Source organism: Tribolium castaneum, chromosome 5 (assembly GCF_031307605.1).
Source record: "Tribolium castaneum strain GA2 chromosome 5, icTriCast1.1, whole genome shotgun sequence".
Lineage (NCBI taxonomy): Eukaryota > Metazoa > Arthropoda > Insecta > Coleoptera > Tenebrionidae > Tribolium > Tribolium castaneum.
Window position 1 is genome coordinate 7,308,589 of NC_087398.1, and position 25,603 is coordinate 7,334,191.

A 25,603-nucleotide genomic window follows, 5' to 3' on the forward strand; every position below is an offset into this window, starting at 1 on the left:
ACAAATTTTAAATAAAAAATTTAAAAAAAGGGAAAAGATATACCTATGTAATGAATAATTCATTCCTATCTCAATTATTCACTGTAAAAGTTTCATTTAAATACCCATAATATAAATTTACATGTAAAGTGATATTTTATAAATAAATGTCACCACTGAAATTTAATAAACTGATATTTGATCGGTCAATTAAAATAGCAATAATTCGGTTATTACCCAAACAAAGCAATAAGTCTCGGAGTCATCTTATCGTAAATCTGCTTTATTATATCTATTTTGCAACAACAAAATCACGCCGGGCTTTGAAGCCAAGACCATGAACTAAATTATTATTATTCCTAGACCACTGGTCACCAAATTTCGGGTTAAAATTAAATGTGGTTTCAATTTTTACGACCTATTACAAATATATATTTATTTAGTGTAGTGGTCACGTGTGAAACAATTTCGTATTAATAGACCTGATTAATATTCATTGAAATTTCAATTGAAATAATTAGATTTCCGTGATACCTACGCAGAAAAATTCCCCTTATTAATGGGTTCAAAACATTGTTTCATAAATTATGATAACGACAGAAAAATTTATCCCGAAGCTGTCACCCAGGCATAATAAATTAAAACACTTAATAATAATGTTGCATATGGAGGAGACTTTATCACGATTGTATTAAACCCTAATTAATCCATTCATGATCCCCAGTGATAAAATTTATCTTGCGATATTTATTCAGTCAAAGTGGTGTCAGATCGAGTAACGAAAAACAATTCCACGGTAAAATAATGGTTATTATTCTTTTGCATCATCAATCGTTTAATTAAACATGAATTTATCTAACTATTTAAAATTATAATGATGCGGTTAGCTTTTCCAATATCACGACAATTTATTTAAGCGATAGAGCAATAAATTGTAAAAGTTAACTTACGTCTTGTACACGATCGTATGAAAAATCAACATCATTATGTAATGGAAATTATTCATAAAACAAGTATTTATTTTTTACATGACAGTTATTGCGAGGCGCGAGCTTTTTAATTAAATTATTTACTTTGTGGGATTTCTAAACTGAAAAATAACTTTGAAAATGTGTGGAACTTTCGGCAACTGCTCAACAATCGTGTAGGAATAATTAGGTAATTCCACAGAGACAATTTAATAATCATCCTCGTGCCATATTCCGTTTGACTATGATTCCGAGGGCGTCATGGAAACCCGACCGCTGCTTAATTTCGGGAATCTTTACTACAATATGTGCAATTATGTCCCAGCTATTCCCGTGATTGAAATAACTACGAATCAATTCTTTTGAGCGCTTTTAATAATATACACAAGCACTTGATATTAATTGCTAATATCTAGGGAATGATTAATTCTTGTGGTTTGGGGAGAGTATTTGACTTGAAATTTTCAATAAACGCTGGGAATTCGTTAATTTAAGTGCGTCCAAATTGTCTGTTGTATAGTTGCAAACAGTTTGAAATTTGTTGAATTTCCGATTCCGCCAAAATCAATAGATGACTAGTTTTAAACTAAGTATTACAAGCTCTAAAACTAAAAATAAAACTTTGAATGAAGGGGAAACTTGACCTTAACTTTCAGAGTAATTTTACCAATTTTTTGCTACAAATTATGAGACACATAATTCCAGTGTTGGAAGCTTAGTCCAAGTTATCGATCCTTTCAATACGCCGTGTTTGCTTAATTTTATCAGATGAACTATCATGAAAGGACGACATATGACAACAAATCCGCACAATATTTGCATTTTGTAAATAACATCAGACTTGTCTAGATTTTGTTAGAAGATAATTTTGTGATTGATTTCGTTTGGTTTGGAATTTTTTTTAATAAAACAAAGACTAAGGGTCGGTTTACAGAAGTTAATCGCGCTGTTAAAAGCTAACAACGCAAATAAGCCAACCAGATCGGTTCAGCTTGGTCACGTGATCAGTTAATTGCAGATTAAATTAATGACGCTTCTATAAAAATCATAAACAGGCAATTGCTGCTAAGCTTCGATCAGATTTGGATTAATAAAAAATGTGGGAGGGAAATCGACTCGGAAAAGCAAATCATTGCGTCGAAAAGCTTTACCAAAAATAGCTCTATTCGGTTCAAAAATGTTTACAACCGTGTCTTACATTATTTCGCCGTGGATTAAGGTTGTGCAAGCAAGCAAATTAAATGTAACGCCTAAAGATATTCACAAGTATTTACCAACAAATATAAATACTCAACTTGGAGCGAATTTGTGTTTTATGGTGTGCAAAACATCAACAAACTCGTAAACTAAATCCGATAAGGGGCAAAAATTACTTTTGAATCACTCTGTATGTATCCGAATATTATGATCGAGAAAATACGAAACAAAGTTACTGCGCTTTTTCGTCTGTAACCAGATTATTGTATTAATAAAGGCAGGAATTGAAGGTAAATTCAATTTTGTTACTGTTTCTAAAGTTACAAACAGAACAATGCATTAACGCAAATTTTATAGAATGGAAATATATGTTCATGTTGGGTAGCTTTTTTATAATAATTTTTAAATATGTCGAAAACTGAATGATGTTGGATGATTATTAGATAATATCGGAATTGTTAGGAGAAAGGACACGAAACAAGTACATCAAAATGCTTGTATTGCTCTAAATTCATCTTGTTGGTTGCTAGGGAAATAAAACATGTGCCTCACAGAATTCGGAAACAATGAGGCTTAATGATAACATTGTACACCGTTGGGTATTTTTGATGTGTTTCATAGAAATATCACCACAGTAGACATAAAACGCTGTGTTAAATTGTGATAAATATTGTCCTGAATATAGAAATTTCAGTCAATTCCAGTTTTCATTCAGCACTCGTTTTAATACCTAACTGAGAGGTCGCATTGAATTCTTATTTTTAAACCTCTTCATGATTTTAGCGAATCGTTCCAAAACTGGAAGAAAGAGGGTTAAAGATAGGACGAGCTCCGACTGTATTATTTATTAAACGAGGACACCCCCACAAAGTGGGTTTATAATTAGTGTTTATCAATTAATATGTAACTGATACAAGCACTTCGTTAGTTAAACCTTCCAAAACAAGGGAAATGGTTAATTTTGTTTAAATGTGTTTGCATAAATTGGCAATGTCCCACACACAAAGTCAATAGTGCCTAATTACATATCTATCCATATTTGAGTTAGTGTTTCATGTCTAGACTTGTGGATAACTAAATCCAATTTTTGGAGGTTCTTGCGGCAAATATGAATTGTTAATGAAGTGGACGAAAACGCAGTTTCTTGGAGATATTATTACGAAATAATTTGCACAAGAGAAAATTCCCAAACTTTTGTTAATTTAATCTTCGCCAACGTTTATTTTAAATTAATTAATTCGTGTTGACAAAGTCGAATATCAAATTTAAATTGAAACTTTGGATGACAAATTTCAAATTCAGTTGACAAATTTTCACTTTCAGTCAAGATTTTGTGCGGAAAACACTCATACTTCCTTTCGAAGTGTGCTTCAGTTTTCGCTCAGATGTGCAATAAGACCACTTCTTTCCAATCCCACATCGTTGTAACGCGACCACTATTGAAGTTTAACTCGAGTAAAACTAGCTTTTCAAAGAGATAAATTGCATCAGAAGTGTTTTAATTCAAAGACATAATAGACGGTTGGTTTTATTCTGTTACACGGGCAAAACAATTAACACAGCTCTAACGTCGCATTAGAATATTAGAGCCGAAAAAACAGTCTGATGTTCCTCGGAGCGTGGCATATTTCTAGATCGAATGAATGGAAACTCAGTTATTGTGAATTCGTGCAGAACACTGCCAAGCGGTTTGCTGCAGAATCTTTTAACATATTAACCAGCTTCCGCGAAATCTTATTTAATTTGCGAACGAAACTTTTAGAAACAACAAATTTGGAAATTGCACCAATACGGAACTGCCAGGAATGATTGAGATGAAAGTGAAATTAATTACGTACTAATTAGTTTGTCTATGGGGAAGGAGCGCTGTTTGGGGCAAACAATGATCATGCCAAGACAATCAAGTAAACACGTTTACGCCACTCTATTATTATTAATTATTACTAATACAAACTTAGTCTTGCGTGTTTGAGTCGGAAGAACCTTTGAAGAGAATTTTACAGAATTTTAGTTGGGTTCGTAAATTATTATGCTAATCTACAACCGCATTTCTCTTATTCTATGGTTTGCGGTCTCGGTTTGAGAGATGCCCATTTTCTAACTTATTGTATTCTGACCCGAAACCACCGAGAATGCATTTTTTGCAATAATATTGTTTTTTATTTAAAGAAAAAACCAAGGTAGTAAAATATGTTATTCCCCATCTACCAAACTTCCAGTAATTAACTTTTCACGAGACTTTTCATTAATAACGCAAATTACAAACTCGTAGGGTTTACCAACTTTAACCGAAATTCTTAAGCTTTCATAATTCATGAAATTAAAGGTCGTTAATAGCACAAGTTCGATAAAATTGGCTTTTAAACTTTCCCTAATAAAAAAGAGACATTATCGAAAGTAAGAACAATAGCTAACAAAATACGGTTACTCTAGTTTTCGGATTTGAGGTTTATTATTGTAATTGCCACTGAAAATCTGGACTTATATTTTCGTATTTTCATTTTATTGCTCACGACGCTTGTCAATTTATTTAGAATCACTGAAACTTGAATGAAAGTTCAGTGGCATTTTCCCCATAAGGGCATTCGGATGTTTGGATGTCAACAGGTACTTTTATTATTGTTTCGCTGTGAAGATGAGTTATTATTCGGCATGTTTTGCTACACCGTCAATTGATCAGTGTTGTTGTTGATGTTCCAAATCTCCTCCTACAAATTTCCTTGTTACACAAACAATCATATTTATGAAAGGTTGGTATAAATCGTGAAAGCACAAAAGGCTGCTCGACGTAGCACCGTTTGCATTTCGTTTCGTTTAGAGACTTAAATAAACATTTCGTCTCATCGACGGAGAGGTTTGGGCAACAAGGTGTTTCGCCTCACAATAAGACTCCTGAAATAACATACTTACCACTTAACCTGATATGCTTTTAATAAACGATCCTAAAATGTGTAAAGGTGGTTTATGTTTGTGGTTCTCGAAAAGGGGACACACTTTTAAGACTTGCTAGATTTACATAGGAGGCGGATGAGAGAGTATTTTTATCACTTGAAGGCTGTATCGCTTTTTCACTTACAAATATTTGATTTATTTATTTTCAGAATTACGCCTTTTCATTGTTTAAAAGGGTAACACTTCCAATCCGTTTTTAACAAATAAACAAACACAGGAAGATGGGAATTTTACGTCATTAGGACCAAACCCACGGGATGACGACAGTCATATTTCATTTCCAAAATCATCTTTTAGATAAATATTTAAATAGTAGAAAAAATTTGCAGTGGCCCTCCAAAAATAAAATTCACAACTCTGACGCTGAAATGATTGTTAACAGCCGAACGTAAATGAAATAGTGTGTCAAAGGGCCGTAGTTGTGGTGGTTAATAAATTAGCTTAAAAGTTCAGCAGTGTACGCAGAGTTCAGACGATAAAATAATTATTTCGCGTAAATGCGATAATTGTGGTTGCTTATCCTTTGGCCAAAAAATCTATTTCGAAATGCCATTTGTCTTTTATCATACTTTGCAGATCAACAACTCGGAACAGTGGAATAAACATTCATCTGTAATAAATTTAGAACACAATGAGTTTAAACCTCCCTAACGTAAACCTGAGTGCAGTCTGACGAAATTTGTTTGTAGAAGGATGTTAGTGGAAGTAAAAATTTACAGCTGTCCGATTTTTTTACGACAATTAAAAACAAATACCAACACTCAATGATCCCGGACATATTTTCAATCAAAGTGATGAGTGCCGTTTGCTAAAATTTGTAGATGGGGATTTAGCCAATTAAAAACTTACGATTCTTGCTTTGTACTGTTTAATCGATTTTAATTAACGTTTGCATAATGTGAACCTTCAGTCACTTGTCCGTACTTTATTAAAACGGCTTTATTAAAATGTAACGAAAATGGGAAACGAACTCATTTACTTCTAGAAAATTTGTTCATTTACGTAACAGAAATGGCGGGATAATTATTATCAGCCATGGTATTGTTATCGTACTGACCTTTTCCGTTATAAATAAGCCATGTTTTAAACTGGAATTTCAATAAAATCTGATTTATCAGTTCTTTGTACTGCGTGTTTGTAAACTTAATAGAATTAAATTTTATTTGTCCGTTTAACGGTTTCGATTTATTTCCGGTCCACAAACACGAAAAAATTTATTTAAATAAAATGTGTGAAATTAATTCGCACATTCACCAACAACTTAAAGCTTAGTTCTAGTGTTTGGATTAATGTGCTTCGATGGTCTTTGGTTCACACTTATTCGTGCATAACAGAGCTTTCCAATAGTGGTGTTTGCACTCGATTACTCTGCGAATCGGACGACCAGCGCCTTAAGTAAACAGTTAAATACATTAGAATGTTTGAATAAAGTATTTAAACAGTGTTTTCCAAAATACAACCTGCATAAAAATCGATTAAAGCTAATAATAACAGGCGGGCAATATCTAAGATCTCATTACATTTCTAGTATAGGTACTACGTTCACTGTAAAATGCAAATTAGGCACAGAACATGTTAAAACGCTTACGCTTCCTTAGATACATGTCGAATTTACATTTCGCAGCAGAATATCGCTTTCTATGTGGCACGTTTGCCCATAGATAGACAAACACATGCACAGTGCACAAATCCTTGTATTAATTTATTTCAGCGTGATTTAAAATTCATATTTTCGACTTATTTTAGTTCAAACAATGGGTGCCTCCAAAGATGCATAATGGATGAACATCATTTTATTTATTACGAAAGTGACAAATGTTATCAAACGAAAAAATCAATTAAAACTAAAATTAAAGTGCCTCAAGAATCTTGCTTCGGTGTACCGGTAACATCAAGACAGGATGATTAATTACTATGAGAGAAATAATTTAGTGAAGCCGTGGGCCCTATCAGCACATTGATTTATAATATATTATGAAAAAATTATTTGGTACAACGAAATAAAAACAAAAATATGAAGATGAAATGAAATGTAACTTTAATTACGAAAGTAGCAAAACTGAAGAAAACCGCTCATGATATTAAATCTTGCTTTAATTTTCATTAAGTCAATGTTTATTACCACCACTGCTCATTAGCGCGTGAAGAATCTAAAAATTCATTACTGCAGCAAGCCCTAAATTCCAGTAAAACAAGCGGAGAAAACAGCAAAATTATCGGGAATTATTTTGAGCCAATCATGGCCGTGTCACGTAATGTAACTTCAGTGCTTTGTGTCAACAGTGATTAATTAAAATGAGGCTTAAAAGACGCAGTGCATCCGTCATGCGTTCAATGATGAATGATGACCATTTAACACAGGTAGTTACAATTATGTTTTCACATTTACGGTTTAAGCAGAGCAATTATTCAACTGCTGAAAGCTGAAAATAAAATAAAATGCACCTGAATACCTCCAGTCGGATTTTTACAAAATGCACTTATATGGAACTTGTTAAAAGTTGCATTTAAAATGTGAACATGTCTGGCAGTGACACAAATAAAATATATTAGGTAAAATTTGCTTGTACACCTTCCAGGCCGCATTTCGTTTCAAAGGCAATTTTCCGACACATAAGGAACTGGACATCGGGGCTATAAATTATCCGGTCGGCCAAATTTAGCACGACGTATTTTTCCCATTTTGGGGGACAATTTATTTTTGAGCGTCATTAAGTAACTGATCGGTTTTGTTTGCCGTCTTAATTTAATCTAAAGTTGTGGCGCCGGAGGTCGTCAGTGCAAAGCAATTCTTCGCATGGCTTTGAAAGGCCTCTTCGTCAACCATGATGTGCAATTACTCCGATGTCCGTTACAAGACCTTCAGATATGAAATAATCACCGACAGTGATGATATGTTAAAACCGAAAGACAATAGCACTCTTTCAGCAAGTCTTCGTCGGTCGTCGGAGCTTCATTTGAAGCTCAATAAGTCGGCTACAACTTACTTTTTGTCGTATTGAAGCAAAAAAGTGGCAATTCGTCCTTTTTGCAAACGAACAAAAACTGAAATTAGTGTTATTCACATCTGGAAGCATGTCAGAAGCCAGAAGCACACTTCAGACTTGCGCTTGTTTACGAATTATCTGCTATGAGGCGTTTTTTCTTAGTTTCAGAACCGAGAGTTGTGGTCATTAAGGATGGACCGTGCAGGATAGGAGTGTGCGGCGAAGAAGCTGCCTGCAAGGATTACCGAAATAATACGCACACGTGTATTTGTACACATGATTCACGGCCGCCCACAGCCAAAGGTATCTGCCCAAGGAGGACAGGTATGACAGACGGATTCATTGTATTTTTACACCTACTATAAATAACTGCATTCGTATTGGCGAACAATGTTGCTTATTATTCTTTATTAGAGCTTTCGGAACATATTAAAAACACTGTTATCGGATGAATCATAAATCTCCATCACATAGAATGGATTGCGAATTTGCGACGGCGAAGTATTAGCTGATGCGTATAAAACCTATGTAGTATTAATTAATATCCTGCAACTAGTGATTTTTTTTGCTACGAATTTCCAGTCCAGTTAATCAACAAATTTGAAGTCTGGAAATTTTTTTTGATGGATTTCTGTATATGAGAATTAATTATACCCGTTATGAATCTTTTTAATTCGCTAAAGTAGATTATAAACTTACAGAATCTGCAAATTTTGAGCATTTTTTATTTTAATTTGTTCTCTCGCGTCTATTTTTTACTTTAGTATGCAATTTATTAATAAAACTTGCGGTATGAACAAAATTAGAACAAGAAAAAAGCTCCGGAACTATAAGTGAGGAAGGACTCTGGAAGTATGGACTACAGTAAAAATTGATTCAAAATTAAAACTACGAAAATGATCCACCTTATGTCTGTTGTAGGTTTTTTATTTAGATTATGTTGTGTGTATTTGGCTATTGGCTGATTATTGTATTGATTAATAAGTGTTTTAAGATGAAGTCTTAGCAGGGATACTCAGTATGTTATAAATCATATAAAAAACAGTTTCAAGAAAAGAAAATAATTTGCAAAAGTATAATTACAAAATTGATTGATACATTGTAAGTATTGTAGTTAAAGAAAAGTGAAAAATGCCATAAATAGACAAAAGAAAAAGTAGAAATTATTTTTTTACGAAATGAAAAAAATTGTTGATTAAATAACTCAGGACTTGTTAATCGAGATGCCCTTTATAGTGTGCGACACTGCAGTAACAAACATTCAGAAAAACCGTTATAATTAGTCTTTGTAGCATTTGAAAATAAAATAAATCTGTTTTCCTGAAGCGCTCGCAAGCACCTAAATGTGGCAGAAACATCGCGTGTCTGCCGAGGTTTTTAAAGGCGCGAGAATAATAATCTGTTAGCAGTCTTTTGAAATAAAATTGAATCTTTCTTGAATAATTACGGTGGAAATCGTAGAAAACAGATGTTTACAAGCCTCAGCCGTGAAATTCGATATCTACAACTTGTTGCATTTGACATTTTCAGCAACTCTTTTGATGCGAACATTTTTATAAATACTCACCTATAAAAACGCACTCAACATTGCTTTAAACCGGCAAACATTTATTTTGAAGTTGGGAGCGAATGTAATATTTTGATCTTGATTGAATGTGTTACAAAAAACTCGTTGATTCTGAAACAAGGGATAAAATTCAAATTAAGAATATAAAACACCGTCAAAGCAGTATGAATATGGAAAAAAGATTAAAGGAAAATTCATACTGGGAAGTTGAACAGGAGTCAAAACAAAGCCTTTATGCTACAGGATGAAGTGCTTTTTTATCAAATAAACATGAAATGTTTTCAAACCGCGCTTTTTTGTCTTAATTGCCAGGTTTGTTACAGTTTCTGTCGACCGGTCTGGAATTATTCCATATGTTCAACCCCCGTCGTACAAACAAACACCTTCGTCACTTAGTTCCACAACAATTCCGATCGTAAGTCAAAGTGATTTGGAAAATATGTTCAGTAATAGTTACTTTTAAGAGCAGACCGCTGCTAGCGAGAGCTTATCAGCACCCAACTACATAATGGTCTCAGTTTTGGGTTCAGTGTCCCTTTTATTAATAATGTTGTTAGGAATAATTTTTTGGAAGAAAATGAGATCTAGGCATTCGAATAATGAAGGGGTAAGTTGACGGAATTTCGGGACTTTTGGGTAAACCTCTCTGTGTCGGGTTCCTGTCCCGTATTTTGGTTTAATTAAATAACTTTGATATTTTATTTGGGGTTGACACGTAGAATAATACAATAACACTCTGCCTGTTATGTAATAATAATCATATCTTGGAATTATTTTTAAAGTATGTAAATATTTTTTCAATTAAAAATATTAAACAGGAAACAATTTTGTTTATCTCGTAATTACGTTATTAATTTTGAAAAAATTCCAACGACTACATTTTTATCAAACTGGATAAGTAGGATAACCGCTAACACCTTCATATCTAGGCAAAACATTATACACTCCAGTAATGCAAAACAGTATAATATAATACGGTTCAAATTGTTCGTATTTTTCAGGTATCACCAATAAATTTAAAACACAGCTTACTAATGGCCGAAAGATATGCTCCAAATCCCCAGTATTCGGCCTGTTCTGGAACAGGAGTTCCTCTACTTCGGAAAGAAACACTTAAATTTATCAGCGAAATAGGGGAAGGTTGCTTCGGCAAAGTTTATAAAGGTAGGACTTTTTTCTAAACTTAGTTAATAAATCGAGCAGACTAGCAATGAAGAATAAAAAAATGTTCTTTTTAATTCCGCACAAGTGAATTAAAACTTGCAGTGGAGAATAAATATCGATTCATCGGATCAAAGTGATTAAATTGAATCCTTTTGAATTTACTTTTATCTATCGTGATTGGCTCCTGATGCAGAACTCGAACTAAGAAAGTGTTATTATATATAAATATACGCTTATTTCTTAAATAAACTCTTTATGCCTGGAAAAATTAAGTAAATTAAAACATATGCGGTTTTGTATTTTTTTAAATTTATTATGCTTAAAGTAAATAAATTAAATTTGAACCAACTTAAAAATAAAACCAGTAGCGACATTCAAATTCCACAAACACTGAAATATACGCGCAGAAAGCTAATTGAAATACCAGCCAAAACTGCCGAAAAATTTGCATCTTTTCAGGTTTTCCAGTACAACATCCACGTGAAATGATGTCATCAAATATCATTAACCGACACGTACATAAAACAGCTTTTTGTGGGCTGTTTAAAAAAACCTGTTATTTCTTTAGCTTCCAGTTAAAGATTCGTTTTTAGATTGAATTTATCTATCTACAGGTAAAAACATTGAATGTGGTTATTGCAAGAACGCCAAAAATATCCACCCACAAGAATAAACTTCTCGGGAGAAAGAAGTATTAATTAATTCCGCGATTCGTGTTAATATTAAAATGATGAATTTAATTAGGTTATTAGTGAAAACACCTGGAGCGTTTAATTACCGCAATTACTGCTGATTAGTTATTAATTAATGAGTTATTTCCTCTCGGTACGGGGGCGAAAAACTGCCCTGCAAACACAATTCTTGTTTTAAGATTTCGGTTTCCAAGGCCGCGTTTAATTAGACGAAAAAAATTTTACCTGCCAGATGTTCAGTTAAATCTATTGTTACGTAACGATTAGCTTCCTCAAATTGGCTTACACGCCCATATTGTTGTAATTTATTCAGAAAGTCTTAATCCCGGCAATTTTTTGTACGGATGATTGGCTATTATCTGCTCAGCTAGGTCCACCCACGCTGTTAATGTGCTATTTCTCTATAATCCCTACTCATCAGTGATCGATAGGAGATACAATAGCCGAGCATTGTAATAAATATTTACTCACACTGCCTATTGGTGCGAGCTACGTCTGAAATTCTAATTCAAGCGACAGCGCCGCTAACACGCACTGTATAAAAATAACCGATTGTTTGGCTGCTCATTGTTGTAATAAAAACGATAACCCTCAATTATCACAAGTCAAGTTGTGCTATCTTTATTAACTTAAACCTTAAAAATACATTGGTAACAATAAGTCAGTCACAGTTTCTTAAACTTTAGTAGGAGCGGTTCTGAGGGCACCGCCACCATCTTTAAAACAATCTCGACCTCCCTCTGGTTCCCCAGCTCAACTTCAAACTTATTAACGATCTTCAAAAGTGTCATCTGCAATTGAGTCTCTGCCACTTTTCGCCCGACACAAGCCCTCAAGCCCATCGCAAACGGCAGACTCGCTTTTTTCATCTCACTGCTGTAGAACTCATCCTTGCGGTCCCACCTTTCCGGCTGAAAAAGCCCCGGGTTTTTGAAATAGCGCCCGTCACGCCCGCTTGTATAAATCGACATTACGACAAGGGTGCCTTTCGGCACCCCATAACCGCCCAAAATGGCATCCTCAGGTAGAATTCTTGTAAGGAAGGGCGCAACGGGGTAAAGCCGCAAAGTCTCCTTAAAAACGTGTTTGACGAAATCGGGGTTTCGGCGCAACTTTTCCTGGATTTGCGGGCTCTTAGCCACAAGGTAGAGCATCCATTCCATCGCGACAGCGGTCGTGTCACCGGCTGCCAACACGAGGTCCACGATAATCCGTTTGATGTCCTCCAGGGTGATTTGTTCGGCCAGGAGTTTAGGGAGGAGGCCGTCACTGTGCGGCTTTTTCTCGATAAGCGTGTCCACAAGCGCGTTAGCTTGAGCCAAGGCATTGTCCACGGAGTCGACAAAACGCCGCCACTGCGGTATTTTGAATTTGGACGCGAAAGAGGCCGGAATTAAGGCCAATTTGGCGCTAGTTTGGAACACCAAGTGTGTCACTTGGGCCAGTTTTTGTACTTTAGGTTCCAACTCCCCACAAAGTTGGCTATAACTACCACTGCCTAATAAAATCGAGACGATAACGTCCAACGACCACTTGTACAAAGTGGCTTCCAAATTCCCACAATAGTCACTTTCGCCCATCAAACTATCGATAAGTTTATCACTGACACACTCGCACGCCCCCTCAATCCACCTAAAATCGCCTTTCAAGAGCAGCCGATTCATGATCCTCCTGTGGTACCACCAGTTGGCCCCATCCATGAAAAACAGCCCTCTGGGGCAGCCGTACATCTGGTTGTAGGCCACCCAGGCGTCGGGCAGCACATGCAGGGGGTGCTTGCCCTCGTGGTCGAACACCGCCCTGATCTCGTCCGGGTCTGCGACAAAAACCGCACTCACTGGGCCTAGTTTCTCCTTGAAGATGGGCCCCAGCTGCTTGTGGCGCTTGTCCACGTAGTCGTGCAGCTTGGGGGTCGAGCCGTGGGCGATGAGCGCGAGGGTGGTGCCCACGAGTGGGAGCCCCTTCGGGGACGGGATCTCGTCGAAGTGGAGGACTGTGTTGGCGCTCACGAGCGAACTCTTGGGGCGTGTGGAGAGTTGGGCGAGAACACGACGGAAGAGCATCGTTCCGGCTCTACGACAGCACTGTTGTGACCTGCGACCGGTCGTAGATATAAGCAAATAACGGCATTTTTCACTATCAGCTCTAGGTGTTGTAGTGGATTAGGCGTGCTCGAGACACGCTGTAATTTCATTCAATTGCTGAGGGTAATTAATCGAGATTGGACGCTAATTGGTGGAGGCAGGGAGGGGGCCGTTTCACTTGGGTGTTTGCTTTACTTTTAATTTGCTCTACATTGTGGGAAACAAAGTTATTAAAAAATTGTTTGTTGTTATTAGATAACTTTTTATCTAGTGACGTATTTAGTATATTTAATGCATAATCACTGCCTTCAAAATACACCATAATTTATTTCGAATTAAAATTATAGAGTTAATCTACCATTTGTTACATGTCCATATTAAAAAATAAATATTTGATTGTTTCTCCCGGCTGTAGCTACCGAAAGGCTACTCTTAAAGTCACCTAAAGTTTTAAAATTACAATTCTTTTATTATTATTACAATTTTAAACAATTAAATCGATTTATTTCACAATTATGTTATGTTCAGGGCCGTAGCCAGCACAGGGCTAGACTTGAGATTTTTGCCCTTACCAGACAAATTTCGTGTTTGATTTTTTTAATTAAAACGTGTTCTTTTTCAGTTAAAAAGTGTTATTTTAACAATTATTTTTAACTTTTACTTACTTTTTGGTCAATTTTTAAACAGCAAAGAGCTAAAGATTGATAAAGACAACATTTCCAAGACTAACAAAATTTTACATTTTTCAAAATTTTAAATTTTTTTAAGTTTCGATTAAATTAAGTGTTATACCATAAAACTCAGAAAAAATGCTCTTCCCAAAAATATTAAATTTGATCCTTGTTGCTGTTTAAAAAAAATCAAGTTAGCCTTGTATCCAAAGAACAAATGGAGATAGAAATTTAATAAACATCTGAAACGATAGAATTTATATACTCTTAAGCATACACGAAATTTCAATAAGTTTTGATGAACAATTTTTATAATATTTAACTGTATTCATACTTTTAGCAATCCTGTATAAAAAAAACACAGGAAATTAATTTTAACTTATTTTTAGCAAAATCTAATAACATAGGAAAGAGAAAATTATAGCTTTATGAGTAGTTTACTTATAGTTTTTTGTTTTCGTTTATTAGTTTTGTATTTTGTTTTTCTTTGTTTAGTTAAAGTAAGTATAGTGTATATTTTATGATATGTATTTTTATTCATTTGTACATTTAAATTTTCTTGGCCCTTCTATTAAAATCATCTGCCCTTCCTGCATTTAAAAGCTGGCTACGGCCCTGGTATGTTACAAGATAAAAGATTCTTGTTTCGTAAACGTAAAAACTTTTTTAAAGCAAACTGAAATCGCTTTATTCCGCCTCAAAAAAAATATGTCACAGTTTGAATGAAAACGGCTTATTTCGGACAGTTTTTTGCTTAGGAACGAGAAAATTTCTTAAAAAATGCTTAAAAACAGCGTACATTATGTGAAATGTGTTTCTCTTAATTATTATTATTATTATAAACCGATTATAACTTTCGTATAGAGAATGGTTTATCTTTGACAATTTCTTGTCTAGAAACCAGAAAATGGCATATTCTGGCCGGAAACATCAATTTACAGACGATCCTTAATTTGCTTAGAAACGAGCAAACAATAATAAAACACACAAAAAAAGCTTTATTCTAGCTCATTTTTGTGAGAAATGCCTAAAAACTACTAACATTATCTGAAATGTGTTTTTCTTCCTTATTATTGCTATTTTGGACAAATAAATCTAAATAATTTAGAGAATTGGCTAAAAAGGACTTATTCTAACCGAACTATCGATTTACAGAAAATTTTTGCTTACAGCAGGATTTCCCATTCCCAGGCTTTCAGTTTAAATTTATTAAATTAAATTTTTCAACGTATTTGCCACGACATTAGAGGTGTTTTGCTGGATCAAGTTTGAAGATTAAAAAAATTAAAATAGCACGTTGGCATTTCCATAATCCCATTGTAAACCTATTTAATATTTAAGGCCACAAAAATATTTCCCACTAACTAGAATTAGCTATTTAAACTTAAATTACTCGACTGCAAACTTTTCAACTTTTTGGAAAACTGTTCGGAATAATTTACCAATCGTGAACACATTTCTCGCGCTTATTCTTGTCCTTGACAGAAGTGGAAAAGTGAGAGGAACTCGAGTTATTTGACAGGCGTTAAACTAACTAATCCGCGCAAAAACCGACAGCTTCGGTAAAACCTTCGGTTTTACTAAATTCGTTGCAACCCTTAGTTGTACCATTTTAGGTAAAAAAGGAATCGTTTTGTGTGCAAACCCAAATTTTTACTTCGGTACGATTAAACACCAATCGCCGGAAATTAAAAAAATAATTAAAAACGCTTCAAACTTGAGTGCGTATCATTCGAAAGCTCTTGCAACCCTTTATGCTCGAGATGCTCGGTTATTAAAAAACTTCCAAACGGGCTATTCGCAGTTAAATAAGTGGTTAAATTTATGTGTGCACAAGAAACTACACAGCTTTTGTAAACAATTATTAGCAAATTAAATATGCCTACTTACTTTGTGTTTGACGGTAAATATTTAACCACTTTTTTTAGGTGTGTACAAATGAAAAAGAGAATGTAATAAGCAAATATTTATTATTATAATAAAAAATTAGTGTAATTCGAACACAATAATGCACTAGATTGTGGACGTTCGTTTCGTATTTCTGATTTTGTCGCGATAATTGCAAACTGTTTCGGCAAATGTCATTCGGAATGTTTATTTGGTAAACGCTGTGTAAAACGACTTTCGGTTTTAGCATCCATTAATGCTGAAACACGATTTTAGTGTGCCGTTTAATTTCATTATAAAAAATAAACTTTTAATTCTCTCGGTGCTTTGCGCTGACTTTCTCTAATTATTATTAAACGCAAGAAATAGCAAAATGTTGCAAATGGAGAATCAGGTTTCCTGCTAGTTGGTCGAGTGATTTATTTTAGTTTTTTTAATTTTTCCGCGAGACACTATCTGCAAAAGCAGTCACGTAAATATTTTGTTAAAATTAGTAATTCAATGCAGACTGAAGCACAATATAAATGGTAGAACTAAAAGTGTCACGTTTTTCATTTAAAGTCTCGTCACCGGCTTAGACCCGTGTCTGTGTTTGAAAATAGGAAAAATAAACTTGAAAAAATGTTGATGAACAAAGTGAAGGCGTAAATGCTGTACCAGTAATGAAAAGCCGTCAATTATTGACCAGACAATGCTGAAAGCTTTGTTGGTCTTTTCAGACTTTGTTGTTGACTAACGGTGTTAAATGATTTGTTTACAGGTGAACTTCTAACGGAAGGTAGTGACCAAGTGGAAATAGTCGCCATAAAAGTATTAAAAGAAAACGCAACGCGAGAAGCCGAAGAGGATTTTATAAGGGAAGTTGAAATCATGAGCGCTTTCAGACACGATAACATTCTTTCTTTGCTGGGAATGGTGGTTCGAGGTAATTGCTTTCTTTTATATCAAACAATTTTAATATTACTCGATTACTCGAAGCTTATTTAAGGTAGTTAAGATTTCCTCGTTTTTTGCATATTTTAACATATTTGCCATTTCTAAGGAGGTCTTAGCCATCGTTCGCGGAAATTTTTAATGAAACTGCAATTGTAATAAATACGCCAAGACTCTTGATTTCAAATAAGAAATGCGGGAGAATTAAGCGTAATTAAATATCAAGAGCAACATGGCCTGAAATTGACTATTTCTTTTGTGATTTAAAAATTATTCGTTTCGAACGAACGAAACGAAAAAATACAATTAGGTAACCGGAAGCATAATGTAAAAAATTTAAAAATAAAATTAGATCAGCCCACCAGTCTCATGTGTCTAGTAGCAATTTTCCCCTTTGCTGGGGTAATCTTGCTCGGTGGGTATCATTAGGAAAATTCCGAAATAAGGAGGTTGAGTCAAGACAAATTACTTTCTAAAAATAAGCAGCCACATATAAAATATTTAATGAAGCATCTCTTGATTGGTTTTTCGTGTGCATCAATCTTGGACTTTTGTACAGCCACCCACTCTTCTTTGTGAACGGAAACAATATTAATTTAAATAACAAAATTGAGCTCGATAAAGGAATAAGTCAATATTTTCAAGGCTTCAAAAGATATTAAAACCGTAAAATACTTCCTTTTAATCGTAGGGAGGTTGATTAAAAAATGAGCAAAGTGAGAGACATCAAAGATTAATCAAAGGACGTAAAAATTAAAATATTAATTCGAGGTTTTCCATTAGTTAAATTATTGAAACACATAACTTCAACTAATGAAACCAATTTGGAGTTTGATTGGAAAAAGTGATTGCGAATTTAATAACTGTTACTACTCACAACTCTTATTTTGTTACTCTAGAAAAATATAAAAGGTAGACTGCCAATGTATACTTGTTTGTTTTTGATAAGCATCGGTTTCAGTGTTTTTATTAAGAAGAAAATTGTTCATTTTTAAGCTAAAAAGTGCGTTTGGCGTTATTTTTAACTTTAATATCAATTTACAGTACCATTCTCGCATTTATGAAACTGTCCTTTTATTGGGACAAAATAATAAACTAACAAAATGGATTTTTGTCAGTATCAACATATCAGTAATAGGATAATCTACGAAATATCAAATTTTCCACACCCTGGAATAAGCTCACTTCGGATGCGTGTTTTTTAAACAGTGCCAGGGCTTTGTTTGTTGCTACATCTACATTAAATAAAATTTTACATTTAAATCCCCAATAAAAAGAAATGAGACATTTTTTGCAAAACTGCTAGACGCACAACGAAAAAATTTAATAAATATTAAATATTTTTATTGAAAATAGGCGTCTGGCTTTCCAAATCAATATCAATAAAAAATTCTCGTTGCGAACTTCTTACAATGCAAATTTAGATCAAAAAACTAAATTTGGATTCGTAATTCTGGTTCTATTTTTAGAAGGTGTGGTAAGTCCGATGATGGTCTTCGAATACATGCCCCACGGGGACTTGGCGGAGCTTCTCCGAGCGCAAAAGAAAACCGCCTACGAGAACGAAGTTCCCCAACTAAAGCCCAAGGATCTGCTCTCCATCGCTCTGCAAATCGCCAGCGGTATGAAATACCTGGCGGCCCAACGTTTCGTCCATCGCGACCTCGCCTGCAGGAACTGCCTGGTGGCCGAAGGACCCACTGTGAAAATTGCAGACTTCGGCATGAGCAGAGACGTCTATACGTGCGATTATTACAAGGTAAGCGCTCCTCTCACACGTGTCGTATCTCGCCTATAAAGTTTCACATATTTCTTCTAATTGGTTCATCATTTCAATGAACTTTGCTCGTTACGCGATATTATGGATACAGATAGGGTCGACAACCCAAGGTTCATGTTCCTCCTAAGGTTAATCTGTTTACCTAATCATTGAATCGTTCAAAACGCATAAAAGGGAATTAAGGGCTTCTTAGGGTGACCACGGGGATGCACGTGCGCAATTAATCCCCAATTTTGGGCTGATGGAGCCCTCATTACCCCCCAATGGGAAAGCAATTACGATTATTGCGTAAAAATTTTGCAAAGTTGTGTTTGTCTCAAGACACGAACAGAAAATTTTCTTGTATACCCTCATTAAACTTTTAAAACATGTACCGCACTTAAAATTGTTTTCGAATAAAACCGTATAATTTACTCCTGAAAATGTATTTCACGTTCTGAAAGTGCTTAAATCTCATTTAAAATATTGCCCTTTTATGTTCTTCATACTGGTAGTAAAAAAATTACCACAGGTCAAAGAGAAATCTTTGGCTTTATAACGAAACGTCTTTTCGCTTCAGAGCGTTTTTGCTTGACTTAATACGCACTTCTCCTTTCATTTCTTTAATCGTTTTTAAAACATTAAAACCGCTTCGATGATTAATAAAAAAATAAAAAGCAAGGTGCTCAAAATATGAATAATTTCGGTTAAATTGACTGTGCAGACATGTTTACATGGAATAGTTTACTCCCGAATACTGTTTTTTTATCGTATTGGGGCCAATAGTTTATTTTATTATTTGATGGTCATGTGTTGATAATACAAAAAACAGGTCATTATGTCGTAATGACTATTTATTAATTCATAAAATTTCGATTAAATGCTATTCCGAAAAATAATTTCCATGAACTTAGCCACTTAAAGGCCAAGGACTCATTACTGAGGAAATTTCAGATCGGCGGCAGCCGCCTCCTGCCCGTGCGCTGGATGTCGCCCGAGAGCGTCCTCTACGGCCGTTTCACCCTGGAGTCGGACATCTGGTCGTACGGAGTGGTTCTGTGGGAAATCTACAGTTTCGGCAAGCAACCCTACTACGGGCACACCAACGAAGAGGCCGTCAAGCTAATCCTAGACGGCATAATGTTGATCGCGCCCGAAGACTGTCCGTCCCTCATCTGTGAGCTGATGAAAAACTGCTGGAAAACGGAACCCCGAGACCGCATAAAGTTCCCCAACATTTGCGACAAGCTCGAGCTGGCCTACGAAAGCTTCGACGAAGACAAAGTGAGCATCCAGTACGAGAACGAAACCCAAAAAGTCAACGTGAAAAACGTGCGGAGTTTACCCAGACCGCCTCCGCTGAGGATGATCTCCCAGGAAGATTTACTGGACGCGCAAGGATATCTGTTAGCGAACGAGGTCAAGGAACCTGTACAGTATTTAGAGACTTTACCGGATTGACAAGGACATAAGAAGAAGAAGAATACGGTTGTGTGGGCAAATTCGATTAAAATGCTGGGCGCGAATGTGTGAAATTTGTGTGGATTCACTTGCTGTATATATGGATATGTAGTAGTTTAATTAAATTATATTTTTTTAAAAAACAGTTAAGGTGGGGCAAAAAACAACATTAGCAATGAGTAGAGTTGGGACAGGTCTTTGAAATTCAGTTCTTCACACGCAAAATTGCTCTCAACGAAATTAAATACCCTGCTCATTATTTGACAATACTTGACTGAACTACTTAACTTAAAACGTAAAATACTGACAGGGTAGGTAACTGTTTAATCGAGTGCCTTATTTATATTACTGAGTCCGTTCATTTTGTGAGAAATAGGAAAGCACTAAAATGTACCTAAAAAAATCGTTCTCAACTTTTTAACAAATCAAGAAATACGAATCAAATGTCTGAGGTGTTCTAATGGTTTAAATATTTTCCCCAAAACAATGACTTCTAGAATCTTCACGTGTGAACGCGTACTAAATTGTAACCGATCGATAATCCTCAGTGTTGTTAAAGTAACAAAGGTGTTAATTTGTCCTTTGTAACGGGTGTTTTCGAATATGTGCCAAATAATTGCAAATAAATCGGTGTCTTTTATTCCCCTCCCCCAATACAAACCAAAGACTCGAGACTATCTCCGATAGTACGACTGATGTTAAACCTTACGAAATAATTAATTCAATGTTATTGCGACTGTATCGAATTTTATTGTAAATAAAATATTAAACCAAGCGATTTTTCATTCATCAATAGACCCGTGCCACTTGTCACTTTTTGTCAACTTCAAATCGAAACTTAAATTTATCTTAATGAAAAGCACCCTGAAATGGAAACGCGCAACGGCCATCTACCCCACCGACCACATAATCTCATCCAAAGCACGCGAAGTTGGAACGTGGGGATTTAAGCCACAGTATGAAAACGTACGTAACAACACTCGTACTCCAATTCCTCATAATTTTCGCCAAACAGGTCACAAACGTGAATTTCCGCTTCTTAATGTCCAACGAGTATATGCGATTGTGGTTCAAGGAACGCGATCTCTACCAGAAAGAAAACTATTCCAAGCAAGAAAAAGCGCAGAACGAGTCGAGTTTAAAACGCGGTTTTGTGCAAAGGATGAGGACAAACACCACGCTCGAATCGAGAGAACTCCCCGTAATCCAGCTCAAACGGTTTCAAAACATTATGTCTAAAGTGGACACGAGGAGGAGCACAGACGAGAAGGCAAAAATCTGTCAACGATACAAGAAAACTATGGAACCCGTGCAACTCTCGCGGTACAAACCGAACTGTACAGTTAAACCTAAAACAATGACAAACATAGATAAAAGTCAAAAATCAAAAGGGAAGAAGAAAACGCCACGAGAGGACGCCGATTCGGGGGACAATCAGCCAGGAAAGTGTGGACTTGTATGTAAATTAATAAACTGATAAAGTATTATACATATATTAAATTTACATTTGGAACGATTTACAATAATGAAACAAGAAAACTTGTGCAGTCTTCCTCAAAATAAATAAACAGAAGAGGCATTAGGAAAATAAACGGGTTAAACTTTAGGATTTGTTAAATCTAGCACAATTTACTGTCAAGAAGGAGTGGAATGTGAGGGGCTTTAGATTATGACTTAGACAGTACACCAGGCTCCTAACTGAACTGGAAAGGAAATCCCGTGTTAAAACTGAAATCATTGGGGCAACTGTGCGCTTGTCCAAAGAACGACTGAAACACTTGAGTCGGGTCAATATCTGCAAAAAACCTCCATCACCCCTATTCCAACCCAAAAAAACCGCCATACCTGACATTCCCCCATCGAACTCATCCATGTCTTGCCCACTATCATACCTGGCCTTTTTCTTCGGATCTGACAAAATCCCGTATGCCTCCCCCAGCTCCTTAAACTTCTTCTCCTGGTCTTTTTTAACGGCGTCCGTAGCGTTGGCATGCCTGTCCGGATGCAACATCAACGCTTTCTTCCTGTAAGCTTTCTTAATCTCGCTATCGTTTGCGTTCCTCTCCACTCCCAAAATCTTGTAATAATCCTTGCGTTTGGACTTTTTGAGTGCGAATTTCGCATCTTGGAGCAACTTGCGGTGCTCACGACTTTTATTCAACTTGCACACTTTTTCGTAATCCCGGACTGCGTCCTCGTACTCGCCCAAGTCCATGTAGCAGCTCGCCCTTCGCAGAAGGGCCTTGAGATACGTGTCGTCGAGTTCAAGGGCCGAAGTGCAGTCATCGACGGCTTCTCTGGTTTTGGTGAGCCGGTGTTGGACTGTGGCACGGTTGAAGTAAAGTTTCGCGTTGGCCTTTTTGTTGAGAGGGTCGATTGCTAGTGCTTCGGTATAAAGAGTGAAAGCTTCCTGGAACCGGCAGTTTTTATACGCTTCATTGCCACTTTCCTTCGTCTTTTTGAGTTCTTTAGCTCTCTTGTAGATGTCCATAGCCTTTTTGTGGTCGGGTGCAAGTCGCAAGACTTGCTGGAAGTGGTTAAAGGCGCTGTCCAAATTATCTTCGTAATAAAGACACATTCCCCGTACGTAAATCGCATCAGCGTTTGTTTTGTCCAAATGCAAGGCCGTGTTGGCGATTTCTTGCGACTCCTGGTATCGTCCCAAGAAAGCCAAACATTCGGCTTTCATTATTTTGTAACGTGTGCAAGTTGGCGCTTCATCCAAACACCTATCCATGCAGTAAACAACTTTTCGGAAGTCTTTCTTTTCCATTGCTTTTGCTGCCTCTGTTTCGAACTGTCTCAGTTTTTCGAACGAACGAGTTTCATTGTTGATGTTGGCGTTCTTGTCAAGCAGATTGATCTGTTTGATGGCATTTTCTGCTGTTGTAAGGTCGCCAAGGGCTATAGCGCATTTCAATATTCGAATGTAGCCTTTGCTGAATGCGGGATCGATGGTTATGGATTTGCGTGCATCCTCCAATGCTTCTTGAAAGTTGTTCAACATCATGTAACATGCCGAGCGGTTCGAGTAATAGGCGGCGGTTTCGGGGCATAGTTCGATGGCTTCGGTGTAGAGATTGAGGGCAGATCGGTATTGCTTGACTTTGTATAATTGATTGCCATTTTCTTTTTTCAATTCGGCAAGCCTGAAACAAGCACGGCTTTCACAGGAACAACGCAACTTAAGTGTGACCAGAATGAGTGAAAATTGCCTTTTAATGGAGTGAATCACGCTATGAAGACAGAAAATTATAGGAAAGAACTGGGGAAAAAACGAATATTAACAATGATATAACGGAAGTTCACATAACTACCAACTTATCAAATTTAATAAGAATTTGGCTGAGTAACTAACGATGTTAACAACCTATTAAAAACAATTAAAAATAACGACCCAAACAAACATAAAAAGCTTACTCTACTGTAAACTTTTTCTCTCATTTTCTTCTGTCCGTTTTAGTTTGGTAGTAGTTTGCCATAAGACAAAGAATAAAATATTATTTTACCTAGTGCGGGGTCTGAATACAAAATATCTTAAATAATTAAGTAGGATAGAAAGGACTTGAGGCATTAGGAAAAAAGTTAAAGCTGAAATACGAAGAACTATAACTTAGGAGACGAAACGAGATACAAAATCGTACGATTTTCTGAACCCAAAAAAATAGTACGGTATTCGTTTTCAATTAATTTAAATCCAACCAATTGAATAATTACTTGGAGATTTCCATAAGAAACATGAGAAAAAAATATTTTTTAAAGATAAATTAAATGGGAAATTTTATCAGTTTTAATTTTGGTAAGAAGATAAAAGTTGATAGGAGTAACCGTTTCCGAGACAAAAAAAAAACAAAAAATACTTCTTTAACCCCCTCCCCCTCCTCAAGCTCACTCCCCACCCTCGGGAACTTTTGATATAATTCTACCCAAGTGTAAAGAATGCTTTAAAAAAATCCAACTCTCTAAGAATTTCTTTGTTTAATTTAACTGGGCTAATTCACTAATCTCCGAGACAAGGAGCAACAAACAATATTGCAGAAACAATATCTACACGTGAACCAGTAAATGACCTACCTACCAATATTACCCTAATTTCATGCGATTTGAAACGATACTTCATTAGAAGAAAATATTAACTTTTGTTTTTCTAATTTAGTAAATATTTAATCAATGAATTGATCTGATTTTCATTCGTGACTAAGCAAAAATATAGAACAAACTAGCCAATTAACATGCTAAACTGTGAAAATTTAAGGGCCATAAATCGTTGTTACTATAGCAACAACCAATAAAATTGCTAGATTTCTGATTTTAGGGTGGATTAAATTTTAACAGCCCTTTAAAACTTATAGCATGGACCTCAAAGTCGTAATATTCTGACGAAATAAAAACCTTAGTGGATAAAAATTCGTTACACATCCAGATTAGGGTTTTTTGAATTGGGTTCTCTTCAACTTTGATCACAATCATAGTCACAAATAGAGTTTGTAAATAAATCACATTGTTTTTATCTTATCAAAAACCAACACTCGTGTGGTCAATGTTTATTCCTTCGGTAGGTTACATTTGTCGTTAATAAACAACAAAGATAATCCAATTTAAAAGTGAGAACCTTACAGTTCTTATGCCCATTTATGAGGTAAACAAATTCAAAAACAACACTCACATATTGTGGCAATCCTCAACTTCCATGGTCTTTCTCGTTACAAATTGGTAAAAACCGCGAAAGTGTCACAGTGACAAGTTAGGAGAAATAATGCAAAGGCCATAAAATCCACGTTATAAATAAAATAACTGTCCAAACAAAAGGTTAAATTGTTAATTTGCACGCCGGACCAAATATAAACACTGAACTGTGGAGGAGTGAACCAGTAATTACAAAGGTGTACGACCTTAGATTAAAAATAACCCACGGAAATCGTTAAGACTGCACAAATCAAATTTAAAATCGCACCAAGTGGTTCACTGAAATAACCGAATCAATAGCAATTAATTGTGGGAAATTGCAGTAACAAATGTGAGTCAGTGACACTCGTGTCATCGACATTTCGACGTGAAACCCCACGAAAGCAGTGCTCAAAATCGAGGAATAAATCTAATTGTTGTAAAATAGCACTTACTCGGCTGGATTTTTTGGAATTATCAAATCTTCAGAGTCCATAACAACATCTTCCCCAAAATCTGCCATCTTGCACAAGTTGTGAAACGAGTAAGACCGATTCATCACCGAATTCAAAATTCGTACTGTGGGCATGCGCACTAGCTAATTTGTGACCAATCGATAAATTTTCACCAACGCGGG

General features: G+C 35.7%; 3 protein-coding genes and 1 long non-coding RNA gene across 6 annotated transcripts in view; 2 read left to right on the forward strand and 2 right to left on the reverse strand.

The window, feature by feature from the left end:
• The window catches only part of LOC103313091 (tyrosine-protein kinase transmembrane receptor Ror), a 29,896-nt gene extending 8,821 nt beyond the window's left edge, over window positions 1-21,075 (forward strand). Inside the window, exons 2-8 of one of the 2 annotated variants that reach the window (XM_008195437.3) lie at window positions 8,246-8,407; window positions 9,974-10,065; window positions 10,120-10,257; window positions 10,652-10,814; window positions 16,909-17,073; window positions 18,554-18,840; window positions 19,795-21,075. In XM_008195437.3, coding sequence (XP_008193659.1) covers window positions 8,246-8,407; window positions 9,974-10,065; window positions 10,120-10,257; window positions 10,652-10,814; window positions 16,909-17,073; window positions 18,554-18,840; window positions 19,795-20,301 — 1,514 coding nt within the window. In that variant the 3' untranslated portion in view covers window positions 20,302-21,075. Of the gene's footprint in view, window positions 1-8,245; window positions 8,408-9,973; window positions 10,066-10,119; window positions 10,258-10,651; window positions 10,815-16,908; window positions 17,074-18,550; window positions 18,841-19,794 lie in introns of both variants that reach the window. The other variant, XM_008195436.3, reaches the window with a different exon arrangement.
• Window positions 12,097-13,796, reverse strand: sad (shadow). Its single transcript, XM_008195434.3, has one exon. The coding sequence runs from the start codon at window positions 13,567-13,569 to the stop codon at window positions 12,172-12,174; it is 1,398 nt and encodes a 465-aa protein (XP_008193656.1). The 5' UTR covers window positions 13,570-13,796; the 3' UTR covers window positions 12,097-12,171.
• Window positions 21,076-21,086: 11 nt separating the features above from the next.
• On the forward strand, window positions 21,087-21,805 carry LOC135266362 (uncharacterized). The gene is made up of 2 exons (XR_010334370.1): window positions 21,087-21,267; window positions 21,317-21,805. It is a non-coding gene; the product is annotated as an uncharacterized LOC135266362 (long non-coding RNA).
• On the reverse strand, window positions 21,779-25,555 carry Tpr2 (Tetratricopeptide repeat protein 2). Of its 2 annotated transcripts, none has more exons than XM_964815.5 (3): window positions 25,422-25,555; window positions 22,147-23,450; window positions 21,779-22,096 (listed from the first exon to the last, which is right to left on the reverse strand). In XM_964815.5, exons 1-3 carry the CDS (start codon window positions 25,553-25,555, stop codon window positions 21,996-21,998), a joined length of 1,539 nt encoding a protein of 512 aa, XP_969908.2. In that variant the 3' UTR covers window positions 21,779-21,995. The 2 variants fall into 2 exon arrangements, with proteins under 2 accessions (XP_969908.2, XP_064213008.1); XM_064356938.1 differs by lacking the exon at window positions 25,422-25,555 and adding an exon at window positions 24,968-25,105.
• Between the last annotated feature and the right edge of the window lie 48 nt (window positions 25,556-25,603).